The sequence below is a fragment of the Salmo salar genome, chromosome 01 (assembly GCF_965601325.2).
Source record: "Salmo salar chromosome 01, fSalSal1, whole genome shotgun sequence".
Lineage (NCBI taxonomy): Eukaryota > Metazoa > Chordata > Actinopteri > Salmoniformes > Salmonidae > Salmo > Salmo salar.
In genome coordinates this window covers 87,070,042-87,094,980 of record NC_138291.1, presented here as the reverse complement: position 1 = coordinate 87,094,980, position 24,939 = coordinate 87,070,042, and the positions used below count along the sequence as shown (strand labels likewise).

Below are 24,939 nucleotides of genomic sequence, written 5' to 3'. Positions count from 1 at the left end.
GTGACGTACCTCTAGACCACAGACTCTGTGCTCTGTGCTCTGTATCTAAGCCAGGTGACGTACCTCTAGACCACAGACTCTGTGCTCTGTGCTCTGTATCTAAGCCAGGTGACGTACCTCTACACCACAGACTCTGTGCTCTGTATCTAAGCCAGGTGACGTACCTCTACACCACAGACTCTGTGCTCTGTATCTAAGCCAGGTGACGTACCTCTAGACCACAGACTCTGTGCTCTGTGCTCTGTATCTAAGCCAGGTGACGTACCTCTACAGCCACAGACGTCCTGTGCCGCTCTGTGCTCTGTGATCTAAGCCAGGTGACGTACCTCTAGACCACAGACTCTGTGCTCTGTGCTCTGTATCTAAGCCAGGTGACGTACCTCTAGACCACAGACTCTGTGCTCTGTATCTAAGCCAGGTGACGTACCTCTACACCACAGACTCTGTGACTTGCATTCATTTGGATTATGTTGGTTGTTTTTTTGTTGTCGATTACAATTCACCCCAGAATCATTTCTTACAGTGTAGCTGTGTGGTTGAGTGGGTCAAATTCCAACAAAATGTACCATCTTACTACCCCTCCTTTTCCTAGTCTGTCTAAATAAAGCATTGAGAAAATAAATATTCTCCATAGGACCTTATCATCAATGATATATACCATTGCATTTCTTAACCAGGGAAAGGGGGTAACCTAGTCAGTTGTACAACTGAATGTGTTCAACTGAAATGTGTCTTCTGCATTTAACCCAACCCTGTATGAGAAACACCGTGTTATTATGATGATGCTGCCTTTTACATGCACTAAAACCCCCAAAAGTGTTTTCACAACACTCTTAAAAACACCAATATTCAGATTGAAGAACCACTTTGGGTGTTTCAGAGTCCTTCATTTATGTTTTAAAAGACATTCTTTGTATTAAAACACTTACATTGGGTTTCCATTCAAACACCAGATCTCAGCTTAGGTGCACTCTTTTTCATAGTTTCATTACACAATCATGGTGTTTTGAGTCATTCTATTTGTACAGTGTAGCAACACTGACTTTGCTGATAGCTACTTTATTGAGGAAAAGAAAGGCGTGAGGAGAGGGGGTAGGATGTTCTCTGTCTGTCCATTTGTGTGATTTAATGATGTCTGCCATACTGTCTCAATAGTGTGGGGACAACCAACCTAACAGCTGGGGCAGAATGTAAAACAGACAGATGAAGGATTAGCCCCAATGTTTAAGCCTCTGTCTCTGCCTCTAGGTCCAGGCCATGTTTGTCTTCATCTGTGGCTGCAGCAGAAAAAAAAACATTTTTATTTATTTACTAGCAAGTCTGCTTCTGGAGTGGACTTGCCCATTTGGGACAAAAAGCAACTGTCCACAAAGCACTGGTAGATTGTTCCTTTAAAGCTTGAGAAAATGTTTCTTCACCAAACTGCTCACAAGTTTGAAGTTTCACAATTTTGAACACTGGATTGTTAAGCACAACAATGTAGTTTGCTCTGTGTGAATGCTCCTACCTGCTCATTGTAGCACATGAAATACAACACCTATTAAAAAGAGAACACATGCCACTGCCAGGGTCGATGCACGTTCAAGTTGGTGTATCTTTTCTCTGTTTGCAGCACGCTCCACAGCCGTCTGGCCAGCGAGCAGTCTCCGCTGAAGGAGGAGCTGGATGCTGTGAGACAGGTAAGTTATCTGTATTCCAAGTATACCTGTACTTTGTTGCAAAACACATTTCCCTATTGGAATACTACCGTACTCTATTCAATTCAATTCAATCCTATTTAATTCTATTCTGCAGGACAACATCCAGCTGGTCAGAGAACACAACCATGTGAAACAGAGCTGTGAGGAGATGAGGAGACTACATGATGAGGACCAGAGAGAGCTGGGAGACATGAGACTGCTTCACCAACAGGTATTGGAGTAGAATACACACTCACCCTGACATGCTCAAGGTTTTTGGCTCCAGGGTCCTCTCTTTGGGTCCAGGGTCCTCACTTTGGCTCCAGGGTCCTCACTTTGGCTCCAGGGTCCTCTCTTTGGGTCAGGGTCCTCTCTTTGGGGTCAGGGTCCTCTCTTTGGGTCCAGGGTCCTCTCTTTGGGGTCAGGGGCCTCTCTTTGGGTCCAGGGTCCTCTCTTTGGGTCCAGGGTCCTCACTTTGGCTCCAGGGTCCTCACTTTGGCTCCAGGGTCCTCTCTTTGGGTCAGGGTCCTCTCTTTGGGTCCAGGGTCCTCTCTTTGGGTCAGGGTCCTCTCTTTGGGTCAGGGTCCTCTCTTTGGGGTCAGGGTCCTCTCTTTGGGTCCAGGGTCCTCTCTTTGGGTCAGGGGTCCCTCTCTTTGGGTCCAGGGGGTGGCAGCTAGCATAGACGTTATAGAAGCAGGCCAGCGACCAGAGTGTTGCTAGTTCGAATCCCTGGTTTGACGGGAACTTTGGCGAAACCTTTGCCGTCTTGAAATACCTTTTTGGATTCTGACATATGAGACAGATTCTACATGTTCTGCCCATTTAGGACCGTTAGCACGGTCAGACGAGCTCATTCCACTATGTCGTCATAGCGATCAGAAATGCCTTCAAATTAGACACATGACCAAATTATTAATTAATTATTATTAATTAAATCAACCATTTAGTTTCTCTCATTGCTGCTCTAGTTGCACCTCAAGTAACGCCCTATTCCCTTTATAGTTAACTCTTTTGACCAGGGTCCATAGTGGCCTGAAGGGAATAAGGTGTCATTTGGGACACACACTCTGTAGGATCTATTTTAGCTCTCATTATAGTTTGAACCCTTGGTTCAGATCGTTAAATGTTTGTCAGTCATACCTAACGTGTTCATGGGGAATGCTTTCAATGCCAGTCTGATCAGTAGGTGGCTAATTGGCCAGGTCCCAAATGACACCCTATTCCCTATATAGTGCTCTACTTTTGACCAGGTCCTGGTCCAAAGTAGTGCACTATAAAGGGAATAAGGTGCCATTTGGGGCACATACATTGTCTTCCCAAAGCTGGGATTGCTCATGAGCTCATGTCATTACTAAGTAAACTAACATCAAACAGCATAGAAATTCACAATCAAATGAGCCTGATGTCAATTCAAATTAGGCTGCCGTTGTGAATTACGTCTGTTAAGGATTTTATGAGCGAGCCAATGCCATGCGGTAGACGTGCAGAAAATGTCTTGTGTAGGTTTTGAATATACATAATGCAATAATCATACAAATATGTGCCAATTTTATCCAAAGCGCTTTATAGTCCAGTCAGTGCATTCATTTTTTGTAGCCTACTGTATGTGACTGTTCATCCTGTGGGATGTTCGTTATTATGACAAATAAATTCATAAAAAATCCTACAATGTGATTTTCTGGATTGTTTTTCTCATTTTGTCTGTCATAGTTGAAGTGTACCTAGGCCTCTCATCTTTTTAAGTGGGAGAACTTGCACAATTGGTGGCTGACTAAATACTTTTTTGCCCCACTGTACATTAGGTGTGTTCATATTATTATCCTTTTCTTTAGTTGAGTCGTTTTAAAGCCGTCGCAGTAGAAGTGTAGTGGAGCCGGAGAGGCAGATTGTAAATGTTCTGTATGGTTTCTCTTCTCTCTGACTGAAAGAGTCTCTGCTTAGTGTCTTCATTTAGCCCCAAGACCCTCAACTCTGCTAAATTACTTTTTTTCTTGGAAGTAATTTGACAAACTGTTCCAATGTTGGGTTATTTATTTAACTAGAAAAATGTTGCACCTTTTCCTTTGATCTCTGAGCTCTCAGAGTGAAACAGAGTTTCGGTGTAACCTTTGTAAATATAGCCATGGGCTGCGTCCCAAATGGCTCCCTATACAATGCACTACTTTTGAACATGGCCTATAGTGCACTATATAGGGAATAGGGTGCCATTTGGGATGCTGCCTTACTGACTGAAGCACGTCTTGTTTTCTGGTGCTTAATCTATTTTTACACTATGGAGGAGAGGAGGGCACTTCAGTCTGCTCTGCTTTATTCAGACAGAGTGGTTGTTGACTCAGTCATGTTGAGTCATTATCTGTAGCACTGCCATGTCATCAATGAGACGGCTGCAGAGAGAGTGCTATAGTGTTGTTGTGCTGTAAATAAACTGTACTGTAATGTATTGTATGGTGGAGATGGAGACCACTGTATTCTACTGTTGTATTTCCCAGTGGTCACAGAGGTTAAGTATAATGTAGATAGACTGTAGATGTACTGTACATGCAGATGTACTGTAGATGTACTGTAGATGCAGATGTACTGTAGATACACAGTACTGTAGATGTACTGTAGATACACTGTACTGTAGATGTACTGTAGATACACTGTACTGTAGATGTACTGTAGATACACTGTACTGTAGATGTACTGCAGATGTACTGTAGATACACTGTACTGTAGATGTACTGTAGATACACTGTACTGTAGATGTACTGTAGATACACTGTACTGTAGATGTACTGTAGATGGACTGTACTGTAGATGTACTGTGGATGTACTGTAGATGCACTGTACTGTAGATGTACTGTAGATACACTGTACTGTAGATGTACTGTAGATGGACTGTACTGTAGATGTACTGTGGATGTACTGTAGATGCACTGTACTGCAGATGTACTGTAGATACACTGTACTGTAGATGTACTGTAGATGGACTGTACTGTAGATGTACTGCAGATGTACTGTAGATGGACTGTACTGTAGATGTCCTGTAGATACACAGTACTGTGGATACACTGTACTGTGGATGTACTGTGGATACACTGTACTGTGGATGTACTGTGGATACACTGTACTGTAGATGTCCTGTAGATGGACTGTACTGTAGATGTACCGTAGATGGACTGTAGATACACTGTACTGTAGATACACTGTACTGTAGATGTCCTGTAGATGGACTGTACTGTAGATGTACCGTAGATGGACTGTAGATGTACTGTAGATGGACTGTAGATGTACTGTGGATGTACTGTAGATACACTGTACTGTAGATGTACTGTGGATACACTGTACTGTAGATGTCCTGTAGATAGACTGTACCGTAGATAGACTGTAGATGTACTGTGGATGGACTGTAGATACACTGTACTGTGGATGTACTGTAGATGGACTGTACTGTAGATGTACTGTAGATGTACAGTAGATGTACTGTGGATGTACTGTAGATACACTGTACTGTAGATGTACTGTGGATGTACTGTAGATGGACTGTACTGTAGATGTACTGTAGATGGACTGTACTGTAGATGTACTGTAGATGTACTGTAGATACACTGTACTGTAGATGTACTGTAGATGTACTGTGGATGTACTGTGGATACACTGTACTGTAGATACACTGTACTGTAGATGGACTGTACGGTAGATGTACTGTGGATGTACTGTAGATACACTGTACTGAAGATACACAGTACTGTAGATGTACTGTAGTTGTACTGTAGATACACTGTACTGTAGATGTACTGTAGATGGACTGTATTCTAGTGTGTAGTATAGTGCTGTATCTGTAGATGTAGTGTATTGTATAGTGCTGTATCTGTAGATGTATTGTATAGTGCTGTATCTGTAGATGTACTGTAGTGTATTGTATAGTGCTGTATCTGTAGATGTATTGTATAGTGCTGTATCTGTAGATGTGTAGGCTGATCGAGATGTACAGTCGGCATTCGGAAAGTATTCAGACCCCTTGACTTTTTCCACATTTTATTACGTTACAGCCTTATTCTGAAATTGATTAAATCTGGGGTTTTTCACTCATCAATCTACACACAATACCCCATAATGACAAAGAAAATGCAGGCTTTAATTATTATTATTATTATATTTTTTTTTTTTACAAATGTATAAAAAATAAATAAACTGAAATTACATTTACATAAGTATTCAGACCCTTTACTCAGTACTTTGTTGAAGCACCTTTGGCAGCGATTACAGCCTCGAGTCTTCTTTGGTATGACACTACAAGCTTGGCACACCTGTATTTGGGGAGTTTCTCCCATTCTTCTCTGCAGATCCTCTGTCAGGTTGGATGGGGAGCGTCGCTGCACAGCTATTTTCAGGTCTCTCCAGAGATGTTCGATGGGTTGATGTCCGGTCTCTGGCTGGGCCACTCAAGGACATTCAGAGATTTGTCCTGAAGCCACTCCTGCGTTGTTCTGGCTGTGTGCTTACGGTCATTGTCTTGTTGGAAGGTGAACCTTCGCCCCAGTCTGAGGTCCTGAGCACTCTGGAGCAGGTTTTCATCAGGGATCTCTCTGTACTTGGCTCTGTTCACTTTCTCTCGATCCTGACTAGTCTTCCAGTCCCTGCCGCTGAAAAACATCCCCACAGCATGATGCTGCCACCACCATGCTTCACCGTAGGGATGGTATCGGCCAGGTGATGAGCGGTGCCTGGTTTCCTCCAAATATGATGCTTGCCATTTTTTGGTACCCTTCCCCAGATCTGTGCCTCGACACAATCCTGTCTCGAAGCTCTACGGACAATTCCTTTGACCTCATGGCTTGGTTTTTGCTCTGATATGCACTGACAACTGTGGGACCTTATATAGACAGGTGTGTGCCTTTCCAAATCAAATGATTGAATTTACCACAGCTGGACTCCAATCAAGTTGTAGAAACATCTCCAGGATGATCAATGGAAACAGGATGCACCTGAGCATAATTTCGAGTCTCATAGCAAAGGGTCTGAATACTTACAGTACCAGTCAAAGTTTGGACACACCTACTCATTCAAGGGGTTTTCTTTATTTTTACTATTTTCTACATTGTAGAATAATAGTGAAGACATCAAAACTATGAAATAACACATATGGAATCATGTAGTAACCAATAAAATGTAAATATATTTTGTATTTGAGATTCTTCAAAGTTGCCACCCTTTGCCTTGATGACAGCTTTGCACACTCTTGGCATTCTCTCAACCAGCTTCACCAGGCATGCTTTTCCAACAGTCTCAAAGGAGTTCCACATATGCTGAGCACTTGTTGGCTGCTTTTCCTTCATTCTGCGGTCCAACTCATCCCAAACCATTTCAATTGGCTTGAGGTCGGCTGATTGTGGAGGCCAGGTCATCTGATGCAGCACTCCATCACTCTCCTTCTTGGTCAAATAACCATTACACAGCCTGGAGGTGTGTTGGGACATTGTTCTGTTGAAAAACAAATGATAGTCCCACTAAGCGCAAACCAGATGGGATGGCGAATTGATGTAGAATGCTGTGGGAGCCATGCTGGTTAAGTGTGCCTTGAATTCTAAATAAATCACAGACGGTGTCCCCTGCCAAGCCCCCCCACACCATCACACCTCCTCCTCCATGCTTCACGGTGGGAACCACACATGCGGAGATCATCCGTTCACCTACTCTGCATCTCACAAAGACACGGCGGTTGGAACCAAAAATCTCAAATTTGGACAGATTTCCACTGATCTAATATCCATTGCTCATGTTTTTTGGCCAAAGCAATTCTCTTCTTCTTATTGGTGTCCTTTAGTAGTGATTTCTTTGCAGCATTTTGACCATGAAGGACTGATTCACGCAGTCTTCTCTGAACAGTTGATGTTGAGATGTGTCTGTTACTTGAACTCTGAAGCATTTATTTAGGCTGCCATTTCTGAGGCTGGTAACTCTAATGAACTTGTCCTCTGCAGCAGAGGTAACTTTGGGTTTTCCTTTCTTGTGGCGGTCCTCATGAGAGCCAGTTTCATCATAGCGCTTCCTGGGATTTGCGACTGCACTTGAAGAAACTTTAAAAGTTCTTGAAATGTTCCATATTGACTGACCTTCATGTCTTAAAGTAAAGATGGACTGTCATTTCTCTTTGCTTATTTGAGCTGTTCTTGCTATAATATGGACTTGGTCTTTTACCAAATAGGGCTATCTTCTGTATACCACCCCTACCTTGTCCCAACACAACTGATGGCTCAAACGCATTTAAGAAGGAAAGAAATTCCACAAATTAACTTTTAACAAGGCACACCTGTTATTTGAAATGCATTCCAGGTGACTACCTCATGAAGCTGGTTGAGAGATTGCCAAGAGTGTGCAAAGCTTTCATCAAGGCAAAGGGTGGCTACTTTGAATAATCTCAAATATAAAATATATTTTGATTTGTGTAACACTTTTTTGGTTACTACATGATTCCGTAAGTGTTATTTCATAGTTTTGATGTCTTCACTATTATTCTACAGTGTTGAAAATAGTACAAATAAAGAAAACCCCTTGAATGAGTAGGTGTGTCCAAACTTCTGACTGGTACTGTATGTAAATGCTTTGTCATTATGGGGTATTGTGTGTAGATAGATGAGGATAAAAAAAAAAAAAAATCAATTTTAGAATAAGACTGTAACGTAAATGTGGAAAAAGGGTCTGAATATTTACCGAAATCACTGTATATGTATAGATAGATAGATAACTAGCAGTGGAGGCTGGTGGGAGGACCTATAGGAGGACAGGCTATTTGCAATGGAATACATAGAACAGAGTCAAAGTGGTTTCCATATGTTTGATGTGTTTGTTACGGTTCCATTTATTCCATTCCAGCCATTACAATGAGCCTATCCTCCTATAGCTCCTGCCACCAGCCTCCACTGATAGATTGGGCTCCCGAGTGGCACAGCGGTCTGAGGCACTGCATATCAGTCCCTGGTTCGATTCCAGGCTGCATCACATCTGGCCGTGATCGGGAGTCCCATAGGGCGGCGCGCAATTGGCCCAGACTCGTTCGGGTTTGGCCGGGGTAGGCCGTCATTGTAAATAAGAATTTGTTCTTAACTGACTTTCCTAGTTAATTAAAGGTTCCATTTTTTTTAGATAGATAGATAGCACAGTGGCAATTCCTGGGCCAGGTACTGGAAAAAGGGCGTATTGATCTGGCAACTGGAGGGCTGCTGGGTTCACATCCTCAAAGCATTACCCTACAGTTTATAGTAAATCAATATGGGGAAAAAGGACGTGCCGGAGACTGGTCTAGTGGTAGTTCTGCTGACTCCGGACCACGCATCAATTCTATAAAGTCCTTCAACTACCATCTCCCTCTCTGTAACTGTCCTTCAACTATCCATCTCCCTCTCTGTAACTGTCTTTCAACTACCCATCTCCCTCTCTGTAACTGTCCTTCAACTACCCATCTCCCTCTCTGTAACTGTCCTTCAACTATCCATCTCCCTCTCTGTAACTGTCTTTCAACTACCCATCTCCCTCTCTGTAACTGTCTTTCAACTACCCATCTCCCTCTCTGTAACTGTCTTTCAACTACCCATCTCCCTCTCTGTAACTGTCCTTCAACTATCCATCTCCCTCTCTGTAACTGTCTTTCAACTACCCATCTCCCTCTCTGTAACTGTCCTTCAACTACCCATCTCCCTCTCTGTAACTGTCCTTCAACTACCCATCTCCCTCTCTGTAACTGTCTTTCAACTACCCATCTCCCTCTCTGTAACTGTCCTTCAACTACCCATCTCCCTCTCTGTAACTGTCTTTCAACTACCCATCTCCCTCTCTGTAACTGTCTTTCAACTACCCATCTCCCTCTCTGTAACTGTCCTTCAACTACCCATCTCCCTCTCTGTAACTGTCCTTCAACTATCCATCTCCCTCTCTGTAACTGTCCTTCAACTACCCATCTCCCTCTCTGTAACTGTCCTATCATAAATGGTTTGGTACATTTTGTATTGTTTTAAGTTGTAGTCATGTAGCACAGACTCTTATCCAGAGTAACATATAGTCAGTGCATTAAACTTTCAGTATTGAATTTGTTTAATAAAATGAATGAGCTCTCTGTTCCAGGTGATGAGAGATGGGTCGTCAGAGATCCTCAACAAGCTGTATGACACAGCTATGGACAAGCTAGAGGGCACCAAGAGAGACTATGAGGCTTTGAGGAAGAGGTACAACGACAAGACAACATATATCATTTAATTGTTATATTACTATATTGTACTAGTGACCTTGTGTTGATGGGCACGTATATCGACCCCCCCCCCCCTAAGGGAGCTAGCCTTCTTGGAGCCGTTGATAGCGTGCAGGACTCCAGTCCAGAAGGTTGTGGACGAGCTCACTCTCCCTTGGTGTTTCATTATATTATTCTAGGTACAATGAGAAGACTGCCAACCACAACACAGACCTGAGTCGTCTGGAGCAGGCAGATGAGGAGAACAGGAGGCTACAGAAACAGGTGGATATGTTGTTGAAGCAGAGAGACGCTGCTGCACACTACCAACAACAGTACTCTACCTCTATGAGGAGGTAAGAGAGAGAGAGAGAGAGACACACACACACACACACACACACACACACACACACACACACACACACACACACACACACACAAGGAGGTCAACTTTAATTGCCTGTCTATATAATAGGGTTGGGAATTGCCAGGGACCTCACGATACAATATTATCACCATACTTAGGTGCCGATATGTATTGTGTTTTATTTTTATTTACCATTACCCTTATTATTTATCCTTATTTTACCAGGTAAGTTTTATTTTTTATTTTTTATTTCACCTTTATTTAACCAGGTAGGCAAGTTGAGAACAAGTTCTCATTTACAATTGCGACCTGGCCAAGATAAAGCAAAGCAGTTCGACACATATAACAACACAGAGTTACACATGGAGTAAAACAAACATACAGTCAATAATATAGTACAAAAAATAAGTCTATATACAATGTGAGCAAATGAGGTGAGATAAGGGAGGTAAAGGCAAAAAAGGCCATGGTGGCAAAGTAAATACAATATAGCAAGTAAAACACTGGAATGGTAGATTTGCAGTGGAAGATAGTGCAAAGTAGAAATAGAAATAATGGGGTGCAAAGGAGCAAAATAAATAAATAAATACAGTAGGGGAAGAGGTAGTTGTTTGGGCTAAATTATAGATGGGCTAAGTACAGGTGCAGTGATCTGTGAGCTGCTCTGACAGCTGGGGCTTAAAGCTAGTGAGGGAGATAAGTGTTTCCAGTTTTAGAGATTTTTGTAGTTCGTTCCAGTCATTGGCAGCAGAGAACTGGAAGGAGAGGCGGCTGAAGGAGGAATTGGCTTTGGGGGTGACCAGAGAGATATACCTGCTGGAGCGCGTGCTACAGGTGGGTGCTGCTATGGTGACCAGCGAGCTGAGATAAAGGGGAACATTACCTAGCAGGGTCTTGTAGATGACCTGGAGCCAGTGGGTTTGGCGATGAGTGTGAAGCGAGGGCCAGCCAACGAGAGCGTACAGGTCGCAGTGGTGGGTAGTATATAGGGCTTTGGTGACAAAACGGATGGCACTGGGATAGACTGCATCCAGTTTATTGAGTAGGGTATTTGGAGGCTATTTTGTAAATGACATCGCCGAAGTCGAGGATCAGTAGGATGGACAGTTTTACGATGGTATATTTGGCAGCATGAGTGAAGGATGCTTTGTTGCAAAATAGGAAGCCAATTCTAGATTTAACTTTGGATTGGAGATGTTTGATGTGAGTCTAGAAGGAGAGTTTACAGTCTAACCAGACACCTAGGTATTTGTAGTTGTCCACGTATTCTAAGTCAGAACCGTCCAGAGTAGTGATGCTGGACAGGCGGACAAGTGCAGGCAGCGATCGGTTGAAGAGCATGCATTTAGTTTTGCTTGCATTTAAGAGCAGTTGGAGGCCACGGAAGGAGAGTTGTATGGCATTGAAGCTCGTCTGGAGGTTAGTTAACACAGTATCCAAAGAAGGGCCAGATGTATACAGAATGGTGTCGTCTGCGTAGAGGTGGATCAGAGAATCACCAGCAGCAAGAGCGACATCATTGATGTATACAGAGAAAAGAGTCGTCCCAAGAATTGAACCCTGTGGCACCCCCATAGAGACTACCAGAGGTCCGGACAACAGGCCCTCCGATTTGACACATTGAACTCTATCAGAGAAGTAGTTGGTGTACCAGGCGGGGGCAATCATTTGAGAAACCAAGTTAGCTGAGAACACATTCTCATTTACAGCAACCACCTGGGGAATAGTTACAGGGGAGAGGAGGGGGATGAATGAGACAATTCGAAGCATGGGATGGTTAGGTGGCCATGATGGTATGAGGGCCAGATGGGAAATTTACCCAGGACACCAGGATTAACCCCTCTACTCTTACAATAAATGCCATGGGATCTTTAGTGACCACGGAGAGTCAGGACACCCGTTTAACTTCCCATCCGAAAGACAGCACCCTACACAGGGCAATATCCCCAATCACTGCCCTGGGGCATTGGGATATTTTATTTTAGCCCAGAGGAAAGAGTGCCTCCTACTGGCCCTCCAACACCACCTCCGGCTAGCGGTAGCTAATGCTACCTAGCAAAAATAAATAAATAAAAACTTGGAGTCAATAATATCGTCCAAAATAATTTTATGATATGTAACCATCTGTTTTTTTCCCCCATCATTACTGCATAAGTGTTCATAACTGTTCATAAATCACTCAGAAGTGCTTGAAGTAATTCAATCCAGAGGAGATGAAGGCCTGTGACTGCAGATCTATGCTACTTAGTTTAAGAGTTTCCTTTGTGATGCCGACTGGCCAAGCCTCATCAAATGTAGCTTTTTTTTATCAGATGTTGCTCTATTTTTACCAAGTTATTTTTACTGTGAGCTATTTTATGTCTTCTCATTCACATAACAGGCTGCTGTTTGTTTGTATCGTACTTCATCCCCTTATCTCCGTGTCTCTCCTGTCACTTCAACCATCCTCTTCTAGTTTCACCTCTCTCCCCCCTGTCCTGTCACTTCAACCATCCTCTTCTAGTTTCACCTCTCTCCCCCCTGTCCTGTCACTTCAACCATCCTCTTCTAGTTTCACCTCTCTCCCCCCTGTCCTGTCACTTCAACCATCCTCTTCTAGTTTCACCTCTCTCCCCCCTGTCCTGTCACTTCAACCATCCTCTTCTAGTTTCACCTCTCTCCCCCCTGTCCTGTCACTTCAACCATCCTCTTCTAGTTTCACCTCTCTCCCCCCTGTCCTGTCACTTCAACCATCCTCTTCTAGTTTCACCTCTCTCCCCCCTGTCCTGTCACTTCAACCATCCTCTTCTAGTTTCACCTCTCTCCCCCCTGTCCTGTCACTTCAACCATCCTCTTCTAGTTTCACCTCTCTCCCCCCTGTCCTGTTACTGTGTCAGGTTTGACTCTACCTCTCTCCCCCTGTCCTGTTACTGTGTCAGGTTTGACTCTACCTCTCTCCCCCCTGTCCTGTTACTGTGTCAGGTTTGACTCTATCTCTCTCCCCCTGTCCTGTTACTGTGTCAGGTTTGACTATACCTCTCCCCCCTGTCCTGTTACTGTGTCAGGTTTGACTCTACCTCTCTCCCCCTGTCCTGTTACTGTGTCAGGTTTGACTATACCTCTCTCCCCCTGTCCTGTTACTGTGACAGGTTTGACTCTACCTCTCCCCCCTGTCCTGTTACTGTGTCAGAATTGACTCTACCTCTCTCCCCCCTGTCCTGTTACTGTGTCAGGTTTGACTCTACCTCTCTTCCTGTCCTGTTACTGTGTCAGGTTTGACTCTACCTCTCTCCCCCTGTCCTGTTACTGTGTCAGGTTTGACTCTACCTCTCACCCCCTGTCCTGTTACTGTGTCAGGTTTGACTCTACCTCTCTCCCCCTGTCCTGTTACTGTGTCAGGTTTGACTCTACCTCTCCCCCCTGTCCTGTTACTGTGTCAGGTTTGACTCTACCTCTTTCCCCCCTGTCCTGTTACTGTGTCAGGTTTGACTCTACCTCTCTCCCCCTGCCCTGTTACTGTGTCAGGTTTGACTCTACCTCTCTCCCCCTGTCCTGTTACTGTGTCAGGTTTGACTCTACCTCTCTCCCCCTGGCCTGTTACTGTGTCAGGTTTGACTCTACCTCTCTCCCCCTGTCCTGTTACTGTGTCAGGTTTGACTCTACCTCTCCCCCCTGTCCTGTTACTGTGTCAGGTTTGACTCTACCTCTCTCCCCCCTGTCCTGTTACTGTGTCAGGTTTGACTCTACCTCTCTCCCCCTGTCCTGTTACTGTGTCAGGTTTGACTCTACCTCTCCCCCCTGTCCTGTTACTGTGTCAGGTTTGACTCTACCTCTCCCCCCTGTCCTGTTACTGTGTCAGGTTTGACTCCACCTCTCTCCCCCTGTCCTGTTACTGTGTCAGGTTTGACTCTACCTCTCCCCCTGTCCTGTTACTGTGTCAGGTTTGACTCTACCTCTCTCCCCCTGTCCTGTTACTGTGTCAGGTTTGACTCTACCTCTCTCCCCCTGTCCTGTTACTGTGTCAGGTTTGACTCTACCTCTCTCCCCCTGTCCTGTTACTGTGTCAGGTTTGACTCTACCTCTCTCCCCCTGTCCTGTTACTGTGTCAGGTTTGACTCTACCTCTCCCCCCTGTCCTGTTACTGTGTCAGGTTTGACTCTACCTCTCTCCCCCTGTCCTGTTACTGTGTCAGGTTTGACTCTACCTCTCCCCCCTGTCCTGTTACTGTGTCAGGTTTGACTCTACCTCTCTCCCCCTGTCCTGTTACTGTGTCAGGTTTGACTCTACCTCTCCCCCTGTCCTGTTACTGTGTCAGGTTTGACTCTACCTCTCTCCCCCTGTCCTGTTACTGTGTCAGGTTTGACTCTACCTCTCTCCCCCTGTCCTGTTACTGTGTCAGGTTTGACTCTACCTCTCTCCCCCTGTCCTGTTACTGTGTCAGGTTTGACTCTACCTCTCTCCCCCTGTCCTGTTACTGTGTCAGGTTTGACTCTACCTCTCCCCCCCTGTCCTGTTACTGTGTCAGGTTTGACTCTACCTCTCTCCCCCTGTCCTGTTACTGTGTCAGGTTTGACTCTACCTCTCTCCCCCTGTCCTGTTACTGTGTCAGGTTTGACTCTACCTCTCTCCCCCTGTCCTGTTACTGTGTCAGGTTTGACTCTACCTCTCTCCCCCTGTCCTGTTACTGTGTCAGGTTTGACTCTACCTCTCCCCCCTGTCCTGTTACTGTGTCAGGTTTGACTCTACCTCTCTCCCCCTGTCCTGTTACTGTGTCAGGTTTGACTCTACCTCTCCCCCCTGTCCTGTTACTGTGTCAGGTTTGACTCTACCTCTCTCCCCCTGTCCTGTTACTGTGTCAGGTTTGACTCTACCTCTCTCCCCCTGTCCTGTTACTGTGTCAGGTTTGACTCTACCTCTCTCCCCCTGTCCTGTTACTGTGTCAGGTTTGACTCTACCTCTCTCCCCCTGTCCTGTTACTGTGTCAGGTTTGACTCTACCTCTCTCCCCCTGTCCTGTTACTGTGTCAGGTTTGACTCTACCTCTCTCCCCCTGTCCTGTTACTGTGTCAGGTTTGACTCTACCTCTCTCCCCCTGTCCTGTTACTGTGTCAGGTTTGACTCTACCTCTCTCCCCCTGTCCTGTTACTGTGTCAGGTTTGACTCTACCTCTCTCCCCCTGTCCTGTTACTGTGTCAGGTTTGACTCTACCTCTCTCCCCCCTGTCCTGTTACTGTGTCAGGTTTGACTCTACCTCTCTCCCCCTGTCCTGTTACTGTGTCAGGTTTGACTCTACCTCTCCCCCTGTCCTGTTACTGTGTCAGGTTTGACTCTACCTCTCTCCCCCTGTCCTGTTACTGTGTCAGGTTTGACTCTACCTCTCTCCCCCTGTCCTGTTACTGTGTCAGGTTTGACTCTACCTCTCTCCCCCTGTCCTGTTACTGTGTCAGGTTTGACTCTACCTCTCTCCCCCTGTCCTGTTACTGTGTCAGGTTTGACTCTACCTCTCTCCCCCTGTCCTGTTACTGTGTCAGGTTTGACTCTACCTCTCCCCCCTGTCCTGTTACTGTGTCAGGTTTGACTCTACCTCTCTCCCCCTGTCCTGTTACTGTGTCAGGTTTGACTCTACCTCTCTCCCCCTGTCCTGTTACTGTGTCAGGTTTGACTCTACCTCTCTCCCCCTGTCCTGTTACTGTGTCAGGTTTGACTCTACCTCTCTCCCCCTGTCCTGTTACTGTGTCAGGTTTGACTCTACCTCTCTCCCCCTGTCCTGTTACTGTGTCAGGTTTGACTCTACCTCTCTCCCCCTGTCCTGTTACTGTGTCAGGTTTGACTCTACCTCTCTCCCCCTGTCCTGTTACTGTGTCAGGTTTGACTCTACCTCTCTCCCCCTGTCCTGTTACTGTGTCAGGTTTGACTCTACCTCTCTCCCCCTGTCCTGTTACTGTGTCAGGTTTGACTCTACCTCTCTCCCCCTGTCCTGTTACTGTGTCAGGTTTGACTCTACCTCTCTCCCCCCTGTCCTGTTACTGTGTCAGGTTTGACTCTACCTCTCTCCCCCCTGTCCTGTTACTGTGTCAGGTTTGACTCTACCTCTCTCCCCCTGTCCTGTTACTGTGTCAGGTTTGACTCTACCTCTCTCCCCCTGTCCTGTTACTGTGTCAGGTTTGACTCTACCTCTCTCCCCCTGTCCTGTTACTGTGTCAGGTTTGACTCTACCTCTCCCCCCTGTCCTGTTACTGTGTCAGGTTTGACTCTACCTCTCTCCCCCTGTCCTGTTACTGTGTCAGGTTTGACTCTACCTCTCTCCCCCTGTCCTGTTACTGTGTCAGGTTTGACTCTACCTCTCTCCCCCTGTCCTGTTACTGTGTCAGGTTTGACTCTACCTCTCCCCCCTGTCCTGTTACTGTGTCAGGTTTGACTCTACCTCTCTCCCCCTGTCCTGTTACTGTGTCAGGTTTGACTCTACCTCTCTCCCCCTGTCCTGTTACTGTGTCAGGTTTGACTCTACCTCTCTCCCCCTGTCCTGTTACTGTGTCAGGTTTGACTCTACCTCTCTCCCCCTGTCCTGTTACTGTGTCAGGTTTGACTCTACCTCTCTCCCCCTGTCCTGTTACTGTGTCAGGTTTGACTCTACCTCTCTCCCCCTGTCCTGTTACTGTGTCAGGTTTGACTCTACCTCTCTCCCCCTGTCCTGTTACTGTGTCAGGTTTGACTCTACCTCTCTCCCCCTGTCCTGTTACTGTGTCAGGTTTGACTCTACCTCTCTCCCCCTGTCCTGTTACTGTGTCAGGTTTGACTCTACCTCTCTCCCCCTGTCCTGTTACTGTGTCAGGTTTGACTCTACCTCTCCCCCCTGTCCTGTTACTGTGTCAGGTTTGACTCTACCTCTCTCCCCCTGTCCTGTTACTGTGTCAGGTTTGACTCTACCTCTCTCCCCCTGTCCTGTTACTGTGTCAGGTTTGACTCTACCTCTCTCCCCCTGTCCTGTTACTGTGTCAGGTTTGACTCTACCTCTCTCCCCCTGTCCTGTTACTGTGTCAGGTTTGACTCTACCTCTCTCCCCCTGTCCTGTTACTGTGTCAGGTTTGACTCTACCTCTCTCCCCCTGTCCTGTTACTGTGTCAGGTTTGACTCTACCTCTCTCCCCCTGTCCTGTTACTGTGTCAGGTTTGACTCTACCTCTCTCCCCCTGTCCTGTTACTGTGTCAGGTTTGACTCTACCTCTCTCCCCCTGTCCTGTTACTGTGTCAGGTTTGACTCTACCTCTCTCCCCCTGTCCTGTTACTGTGTCAGGTTTGACTCTACCTCTCTCCCCCTGTCCTGTTACTGTGTCAGGTTTGACTCTACCTCTCTCCCCCTGTCCTGTTACTGTGTCAGGTTTGACTCTACCTCTCTCCCCCTGTCCTGTTACTGTGTCAGGTTTGACTCTACCTCTCTCCCCCTGTCCTGTTACTGTGTCAGGTTTGACTCTACCTCTCTCCCCCCTGTCCTGTTACTGTGTCAGGTTTGACTCTACCTCTCTCCCCCTGTCCTGTTACTGTGTCAGGTTTGACTCTACCTCTCTCCCCCTGTCCTGTTACTGTGTCAGGTTTGACTCTACCTCTCCCCCCTGTCCTGTTACTGTGTCAGGTTTGACTCTACCTCTCTCCCCCTGTCCTGTTACTGTGTCAGGTTTGACTCTACCTCTCTCCCCCTGTCCTGTTACTGTGTCAGGTTTGACTCTACCTCTCTCCCCCTGTCCTGTTACTGTGTCAGGTTTGACTCTACCTCTCTCCCCCTGTCCTGTTACTGTGTCAGGTTTGACTCTACCTCTCTCCCCCTGTCCTGTTACTGTGTCAGGTTTGACTCTACCTCTCTCCCCCTGTCCTGTTACTGTGTCAGGTTTGACTCTACCTCTCTCCCCCTGTCCTGTTACTGTGTCAGGTTTGACTCTACCTCTCTCCCCCTGTCCTGTTACTGTGTCAGGTTTGACTCTACCTCTCTCCCCCTGTCCTGTTACTGTGTCAGGTTTGACTCTACCTCTCTCCCCCTGTCCTGTTACTGTGTCAGGTTTGACTCTACCTCTCTCCCCCTGTCCTGTTACTGTGTCAGGTTTGACTCTACCTCTCTCCCCCTGTCCTGTTACTGTGTCAGGTTTGACTCTACCTCTCTCCCCCTGTCCTGTTACTGTGTCAGGTTTGACTCTACCTCTCTCCCCCTGTCCTGTTACTGTGTCAGGTTTGACTCTACCTCTCTCCCCCTGTCCTGTTACTGTGTCAGGTTTGACTCTACCTCTCTCCCCCTGTCCTGTTACTGTGTCAGGTTTGACTCTACCTCTCTCCCCCTGTCCTGTTACTGTGTCAGGTTTGACTCTACCTCTCTCCCCCTGTCCTGTTACTGTGTCAGGTTTGACTCTACCTCTCTCCCCTGTCCTGTTACTGTGTCAGGTTTGACTCTACCTCTCTCCCCCTGTCCTGTTACTGTGTCAGGTTTGACTCTACCTCTCTCCCCCTGTCCTGTTACTGTGTCAGGTTTGACTCTACCTCTCTCCCCCTGTCCTGTTACTGTGTCAGGTTTGACTCTACCTCTCTCCCCCTGTCCTGTTACTGTGTCAGGTTTGACTCTACCTCTCTCCCCCTGTCCTGTTACTGTGTCAGGTTTGACTCTACCTCTCTCCCCCTGTCCTGTTACTGTGTCAGGTTTGACTCTACCTCTCTCCCCCTGTCCTGTTACTGTGTCAGGTTTGACTCTACCTCTCTCCCCCTGTCCTGTTACTGTGTCAGGTTTGACTCTACCTCTCTCCCCCTGTCCTGTTACTGTGTCAGGTTTGACTCTACCTCTCTCCCCCTGTCCTGTTACTGTGTCAGGTTTGACTCTACCTCTCTCCCCCTGTCCTGTTACTGTGTCAGGTTTGACTCTACCTCTCTCCCCCTGTCCTGTTACTGTGTCAGGTTTGACTCTACCTCTCTCCCCCTGTCCTGTTACTGTGTCAGGTTTGACTCTACCTCTCTCCCCCTGTCCTGTTACTGTGTCAGGTTTGACTCTACCTCTCTCCCCCTGTCCTGTTACTGTGTCAGGTTTGACTCTACCTCTCTCCCCCTGTCCTGTTACTGTGTCAGGTTTGACTCTACCTCTCTCCCCCTGTCCTGTTACTGTGTCAGGTTTGACTCTACCTCTCTCCCCCTGTCCTGTTACTGTGTCAGGTTTGACTCTACCTCTCTCCCCCTGTCCTGTTACTGTGTCAGGTTTGACTCTACCTCTCTCCCCCTGTCCTGTTACTGTGTCAGGTTTGACTCTACCTCTCTCCCCCTGTCCTGTTACTGTGTCAGGTTTGACTCTACCTCTCTCCCCCTGTCCTGTTACTGTGTCAGGTTTGACTCTACCTCTCTCCCCCTGTCCTGTTACTGTGTCAGGTTTGACTCTACCTCTCTCCCCCTGTCCTGTTACTGTGTCAGGTTTGACTCTACCTCTCTCCCCCTGTCCTGTTACTGTGTCAGGTTTGACTCTACCTCTCTCCCCCTGTCCTGTTACTGTGTCAGGTTTGACTCTACCTCTCTCCCCCTGTCCTGTTACTGTGTCAGGTTTGACTCTACCTCTCTCCCCCTGTCCTGTTACTGTGTCAGGTTTGACTCTACCTCTCTCCCCCTGTCCTGTTACTGTGTCAGGTTTGACTCTACCTCTCTCCCCCTGTCCTGTTACTGTGTCAGGTTTGACTCTACCTCTCTCCCCCTGTCCTGTTACTGTGTCAGGTTTGACTCTACCTCTCTCCCCCTGTCCTGTTACTGTGTCAGGTTTGACTCTACCTCTCTCCCCCTGTCCTGTTACTGTGTCAGGTTTGACTCTACCTCTCTCCCCCTGTCCTGTTACTGTGTCAGGTTTGACTCTACCTCTCTCCCCCTGTCCTGTTACTGTGTCAGGTTTGACTCTACCTCTCTCCCCCTGTCCTGTTACTGTGTCAGGTTTGACTCTACCTCTCTCCCCCTGTCCTGTTACTGTGTCAGGTTTGACTCTACCTCTCTCCCCCTGTCCTGTTACTGTGTCAGGTTTGACTCTACCTCTCTCCCCCTGTCCTGTTACTGTGTCAGGTTTGACTCTACCTCTCTCCCCCTGTCCTGTTACTGTGTCAGGTTTGACTCTACCTCTCTCCCCCTGTCCTGTTACTGTGTCAGGTTTGACTCTACCTCTCTCCCCCTGTCCTGTTACTGTGTCAGGTTTGACTCTACCTCTCTCCCCCTGTCCTGTTACTGTGTCAGGTTTGACTCTACCTCTCTCCCCCTGTCCTGTTACTGTGTCAGGTTTGACTCTACCTCTCTCCCCCTGTCCTGTTACTGTGTCAGGTTTGACTCTACCTCTCTCCCCCTGTCCTGTTACTGTGTCAGGTTTGACTCTACCTCTCTCCCCCTGTCCTGTTACTGTGTCAGGTTTGACTCTACCTCTCTCCCCCTGTCCTGTTACTGTGTCAGGTTTGACTCTACCTCTCTCCCCCTGTCCTGTTACTGTGTCAGGTTTGACTCTACCTCTCTCCCCCTGTCCTGTTACTGTGTCAGGTTTGACTCTACCTCTCTCCCCCTGTCCTGTTACTGTGTCAGGTTTGACTCTACCTCTCTCCCCCTGTCCTGTTACTGTGTCAGGTTTGACTCTACCTCTCTCCCCCTGTCCTGTTACTGTGTCAGGTTTGACTCTACCTCTCTCCCCCTGTCCTGTTACTGTGTCAGGTTTGACTCTACCTCTCTCCCCCTGTCCTGTTACTGTGTCAGGTTTGACTCTACCTCTCTCCCCCTGTCCTGTTACTGTGTCAGGTTTGACTCTACCTCTCTCCCCCTGTCCTGTTACTGTGTCAGGTTTGACTCTACCTCTCTCCCCCTGTCCTGTTACTGTGTCAGGTTTGACTCTACCTCTCTCCCCCTGTCCTGTTACTGTGTCAGGTTTGACTCTACCTCTCTCCCCCTGTCCTGTTACTGTGTCAGGTTTGACTCTACCTCTCTCCCCCTGTCCTGTTACTGTGTCAGGTTTGACTCTACCTCTCTCCCCCTGTCCTGTTACTGTGTCAGGTTTGACTCTACCTCTCTCCCCCTGTCCTGTTACTGTGTCAGGTTTGACTCTACCTCTCTCCCCCTGTCCTGTTACTGTGTCAGGTTTGACTCTACCTCTCTCCCCCTGTCCTGTTACTGTGTCAGGTTTGACTCTACCTCTCTCCCCCTGTCCTGTTACTGTGTCAGGTTTGACTCTACCTCTCTCCCCCTGTCCTGTTACTGTGTCAGGTTTGACTCTACCTCTCTCCCCCTGTCCTGTTACTGTGTCAGGTTTGACTCTACCTCTCCCCCCTGTCCTGTTACTGTGTCAGGTTTGACTCTACCTCTCTCCCCCTGTCCTGTTACTGTGTCAGGTTTGACTCTACCTCTCTCCCCCTGTCCTGTTACTGTGTCAGGTTTGACTCTACCTCTCTCCCCCTGTCCTGTTACTGTGTCAGGTTTGACTCTACCTCTCTCCCCCTGTCCTGTTACTGTGTCAGGTTTGACTCTACCTCTCTCCCCCTGTCCTGTTACTGTGTCAGGTTTGACTCTACCTCTCTCCCCCTGTCCTGTTACTGTGTCAGGTTTGACTCTACCTCTCTCCCCCTGTCCTGTTACTGTGTCAGGTTTGACTCTACCTCTCTCCCCCTGTCCTGTTACTGTGTCAGGTTTGACTCTACCTCTCTCCCCCTGTCCTGTTACTGTGTCAGGTTTGACTCTACCTCTCTCCCCCTGTCCTGTTACTGTGTCAGGTTTGACTCTACCTCTCTCCCCCTGTCCTGTTACTGTGTCAGGTTTGACTCTACCTCTCTCCCCCTGTCCTGTTACTGTGTCAGGTTTGACTCTACCTCTCTCCCCCTGTCCTGTTACTGTGTCAGGTTTGACTCTACCTCTCTCCCCCTGTCCTGTTACTGTGTCAGGTTTGACTCTACCTCTCTCCCCCTGTCCTGTTACTGTGTCAGGTTTGACTCTACCTCTCTCCCCCTGTCCTGTTACTGTGTCAGGTTTGACTCTACCTCTCTCCCCCTGTCCTGTTACTGTGTCAGGTTTGACTCTACCTCTCTCCCCCTGTCCTGTTACTGTGTCAGGTTTGACTCTACCTCTCTCCCCCTGTCCTGTTACTGTGTCAGGTTTGACTCTACCTCTCTCCCCCTGTCCTGTTACTGTGTCAGGTTTGACTCTACCTCTCTCCCCCTGTCCTGTTACTGTGTCAGGTTTGACTCTACCTCTCTCCCCCTGTCCTGTTACTGTGTCAGGTTTGACTCTACCTCTCTCCCCCTGTCCTGTTACTGTGTCAGGTTTGACTCTACCTCTCTCCCCCTGTCCTGTTACTGTGTCAGGTTTGACTCTACCTCTCTCCCCCTGTCCTGTTACTGTGTCAGGTTTGACTCTACCTCTCTCCCCCTGTCCTGTTACTGTGTCAGGTTTGACTCTACCTCTCTCCCCCTGTCCTGTTACTGTGTCAGGTTTGACTCTACCTCTCTCCCCCTGTCCTGTTACTGTGTCAGGTTTGACTCTACCTCTCTCCCCCTGTCCTGTTACTGTGTCAGGTTTGACTCTACCTCTCTCCCCCTGTCCTGTTACTGTGTCAGGTTTGACTCTACCTCTCTCCCCCTGTCCTGTTACTGTGTCAGGTTTGACTCTACCTCTCTCCCCCTGTCCTGTTACTGTGTCAGGTTTGACTCTACCTCTCTCCCCCTGTCCTGTTACTGTGTCAGGTTTGACTCTACCTCTCTCCCCCTGTCCTGTTACTGTGTCAGGTTTGACTCTACCTCTCTCCCCCTGTCCTGTTACTGTGTCAGGTTTGACTCTACCTCTCCCCCTGTCCTGTTACTGTGTCAGGTTTGACTCTACCTCTCTCCCCCTGTCCTGTTACTGTGTCAGGTTTGACTCTACCTCTCTCCCCCTGTCCTGTTACTGTGTCAGGTTTGACTCTACCTCTCTCCCCCTGTCCTGTTACTGTGTCAGGTTTGACTCTACCTCTCTCCCCCTGTCCTGTTACTGTGTCAGGTTTGACTCTACCTCTCTCCCCCTGTCCTGTTACTGTGTCAGGTTTGACTCTACCTCTCTCCCCCTGTCCTGTTACTGTGTCAGGTTTGACTCTACCTCTCTCCCCCTGTCCTGTTACTGTGTCAGGTTTGACTCTACCTCTCTCCCCCTGTCCTGTTACTGTGTCAGGTTTGACTCTACCTCTCTCCCCCTGTCCTGTTACTGTGTCAGGTTTGACTCTACCTCTCTCCCCCTGTCCTGTTACTGTGTCAGGTTTGACTCTACCTCTCCCCCCTGTCCTGTTACTGTGTCAGGTTTGACTCTACCTCTCTCCCCCTGTCCTGTTACTGTGTCAGGTTTGACTCTACCTCTCTCCCCCTGTCCTGTTACTGTGTCAGGTTTGACTCTACCTCTCTCCCCCTGTCCTGTTACTGTGTCAGGTTTGACTCTACCTCTCTCCCCCTGTCCTGTTACTGTGTCAGGTTTGACTCTACCTCTCTCCCCCTGTCCTGTTACTGTGTCAGGTTTGACTCTACCTCTCTCCCCCTGTCCTGTTACTGTGTCAGGTTTGACTCTACCTCTCTCCCCCTGTCCTGTTACTGTGTCAGGTTTGACTCTACCTCTCCCCCCTGTCCTGTTACTGTGTCAGGTTTGACTCTACCTCTCTCCCCCTGTCCTGTTACTGTGTCAGGTTTGACTCTACCTCTCTCCCCCTGTCCTGTTACTGTGTCAGGTTTGACTCTACCTCTCTCCCCCTGTCCTGTTACTGTGTCAGGTTTGACTCTACCTCTCTCCCCCTGTCCTGTTACTGTGTCAGGTTTGACTCTACCTCTCTCCCCCTGTCCTGTTACTGTGTCAGGTTTGACTCTACCTCTCTCCCCCTGTCCTGTTACTGTGTCAGGTTTGACTCTACCTCTCTCCCCCTGTCCTGTTACTGTGTCAGGTTTGACTCTACCTCTCTCCCCCTGTCCTGTTACTGTGTCAGGTTTGACTCTACCTCTCTCCCCCTGTCCTGTTACTGTGTCAGGTTTGACTCTACCTCTCTCCCCCTGTCCTGTTACTGTGTCAGGTTTGACTCTACCTCTCTCCCCCTGTCCTGTTACTGTGTCAGGTTTGACTCTACCTCTCTCCCCCTGTCCTGTTACTGTGTCAGGTTTGACTCTACCTCTCTCCCCCTGTCCTGTTACTGTGTCAGGTTTGACTCTACCTCTCTCCCCCTGTCCTGTTACTGTGTCAGGTTTGACTCTACCTCTCTCCCCCTGTCCTGTTACTGTGTCAGGTTTGACTCTACCTCTCTCCCCCTGTCCTGTTACTGTGTCAGGTTTGACTCTACCTCTCTCCCCCTGTCCTGTTACTGTGTCAGGTTTGACTCTACCTCTCTCCCCCTGTCCTGTTACTGTGTCAGGTTTGACTCTACCTCTCTCCCCCTGTCCTGTTACTGTGTCAGGTTTGACTCTACCTCTCTCCCCCTGTCCTGTTACTGTGTCAGGTTTGACTCTACCTCTCTCCCCCTGTCCTGTTACTGTGTCAGGTTTGACTCTACCTCTCTCCCCCTGTCCTGTTACTGTGTCAGGTTTGACTCTACCTCTCTCCCCCTGTCCTGTTACTGTGTCAGGTTTGACTCTACCTCTCTCCCCCTGTCCTGTTACTGTGTCAGGTTTGACTCTACCTCTCTCCCCCTGTCCTGTTACTGTGTCAGGTTTGACTCTACCTCTCTCCCCCTGTCCTG

General features: G+C 47.7%; 1 protein-coding gene across 3 annotated transcripts in view; it reads left to right on the top strand.

The window, feature by feature from the left end:
• LOC106611651 (disks large homolog 5) overlaps window positions 1-24,939 on the top strand; it is a 132,257-nt gene that overhangs the window by 55,599 nt on the left and 51,719 nt on the right. For all 3 annotated transcript variants that reach the window (XM_082977655.1, XM_045723553.2, XM_014212109.3), the window contains exons 5-8: window positions 1,613-1,679; window positions 1,795-1,911; window positions 9,783-9,883; window positions 10,086-10,241. In XM_082977655.1, the coding sequence (XP_082833781.1) occupies window positions 1,613-1,679; window positions 1,795-1,911; window positions 9,783-9,883; window positions 10,086-10,241 (441 nt within the window). The remainder of the gene's footprint in view (window positions 1-1,612; window positions 1,680-1,794; window positions 1,912-9,782; window positions 9,884-10,085; window positions 10,242-24,939) is intronic.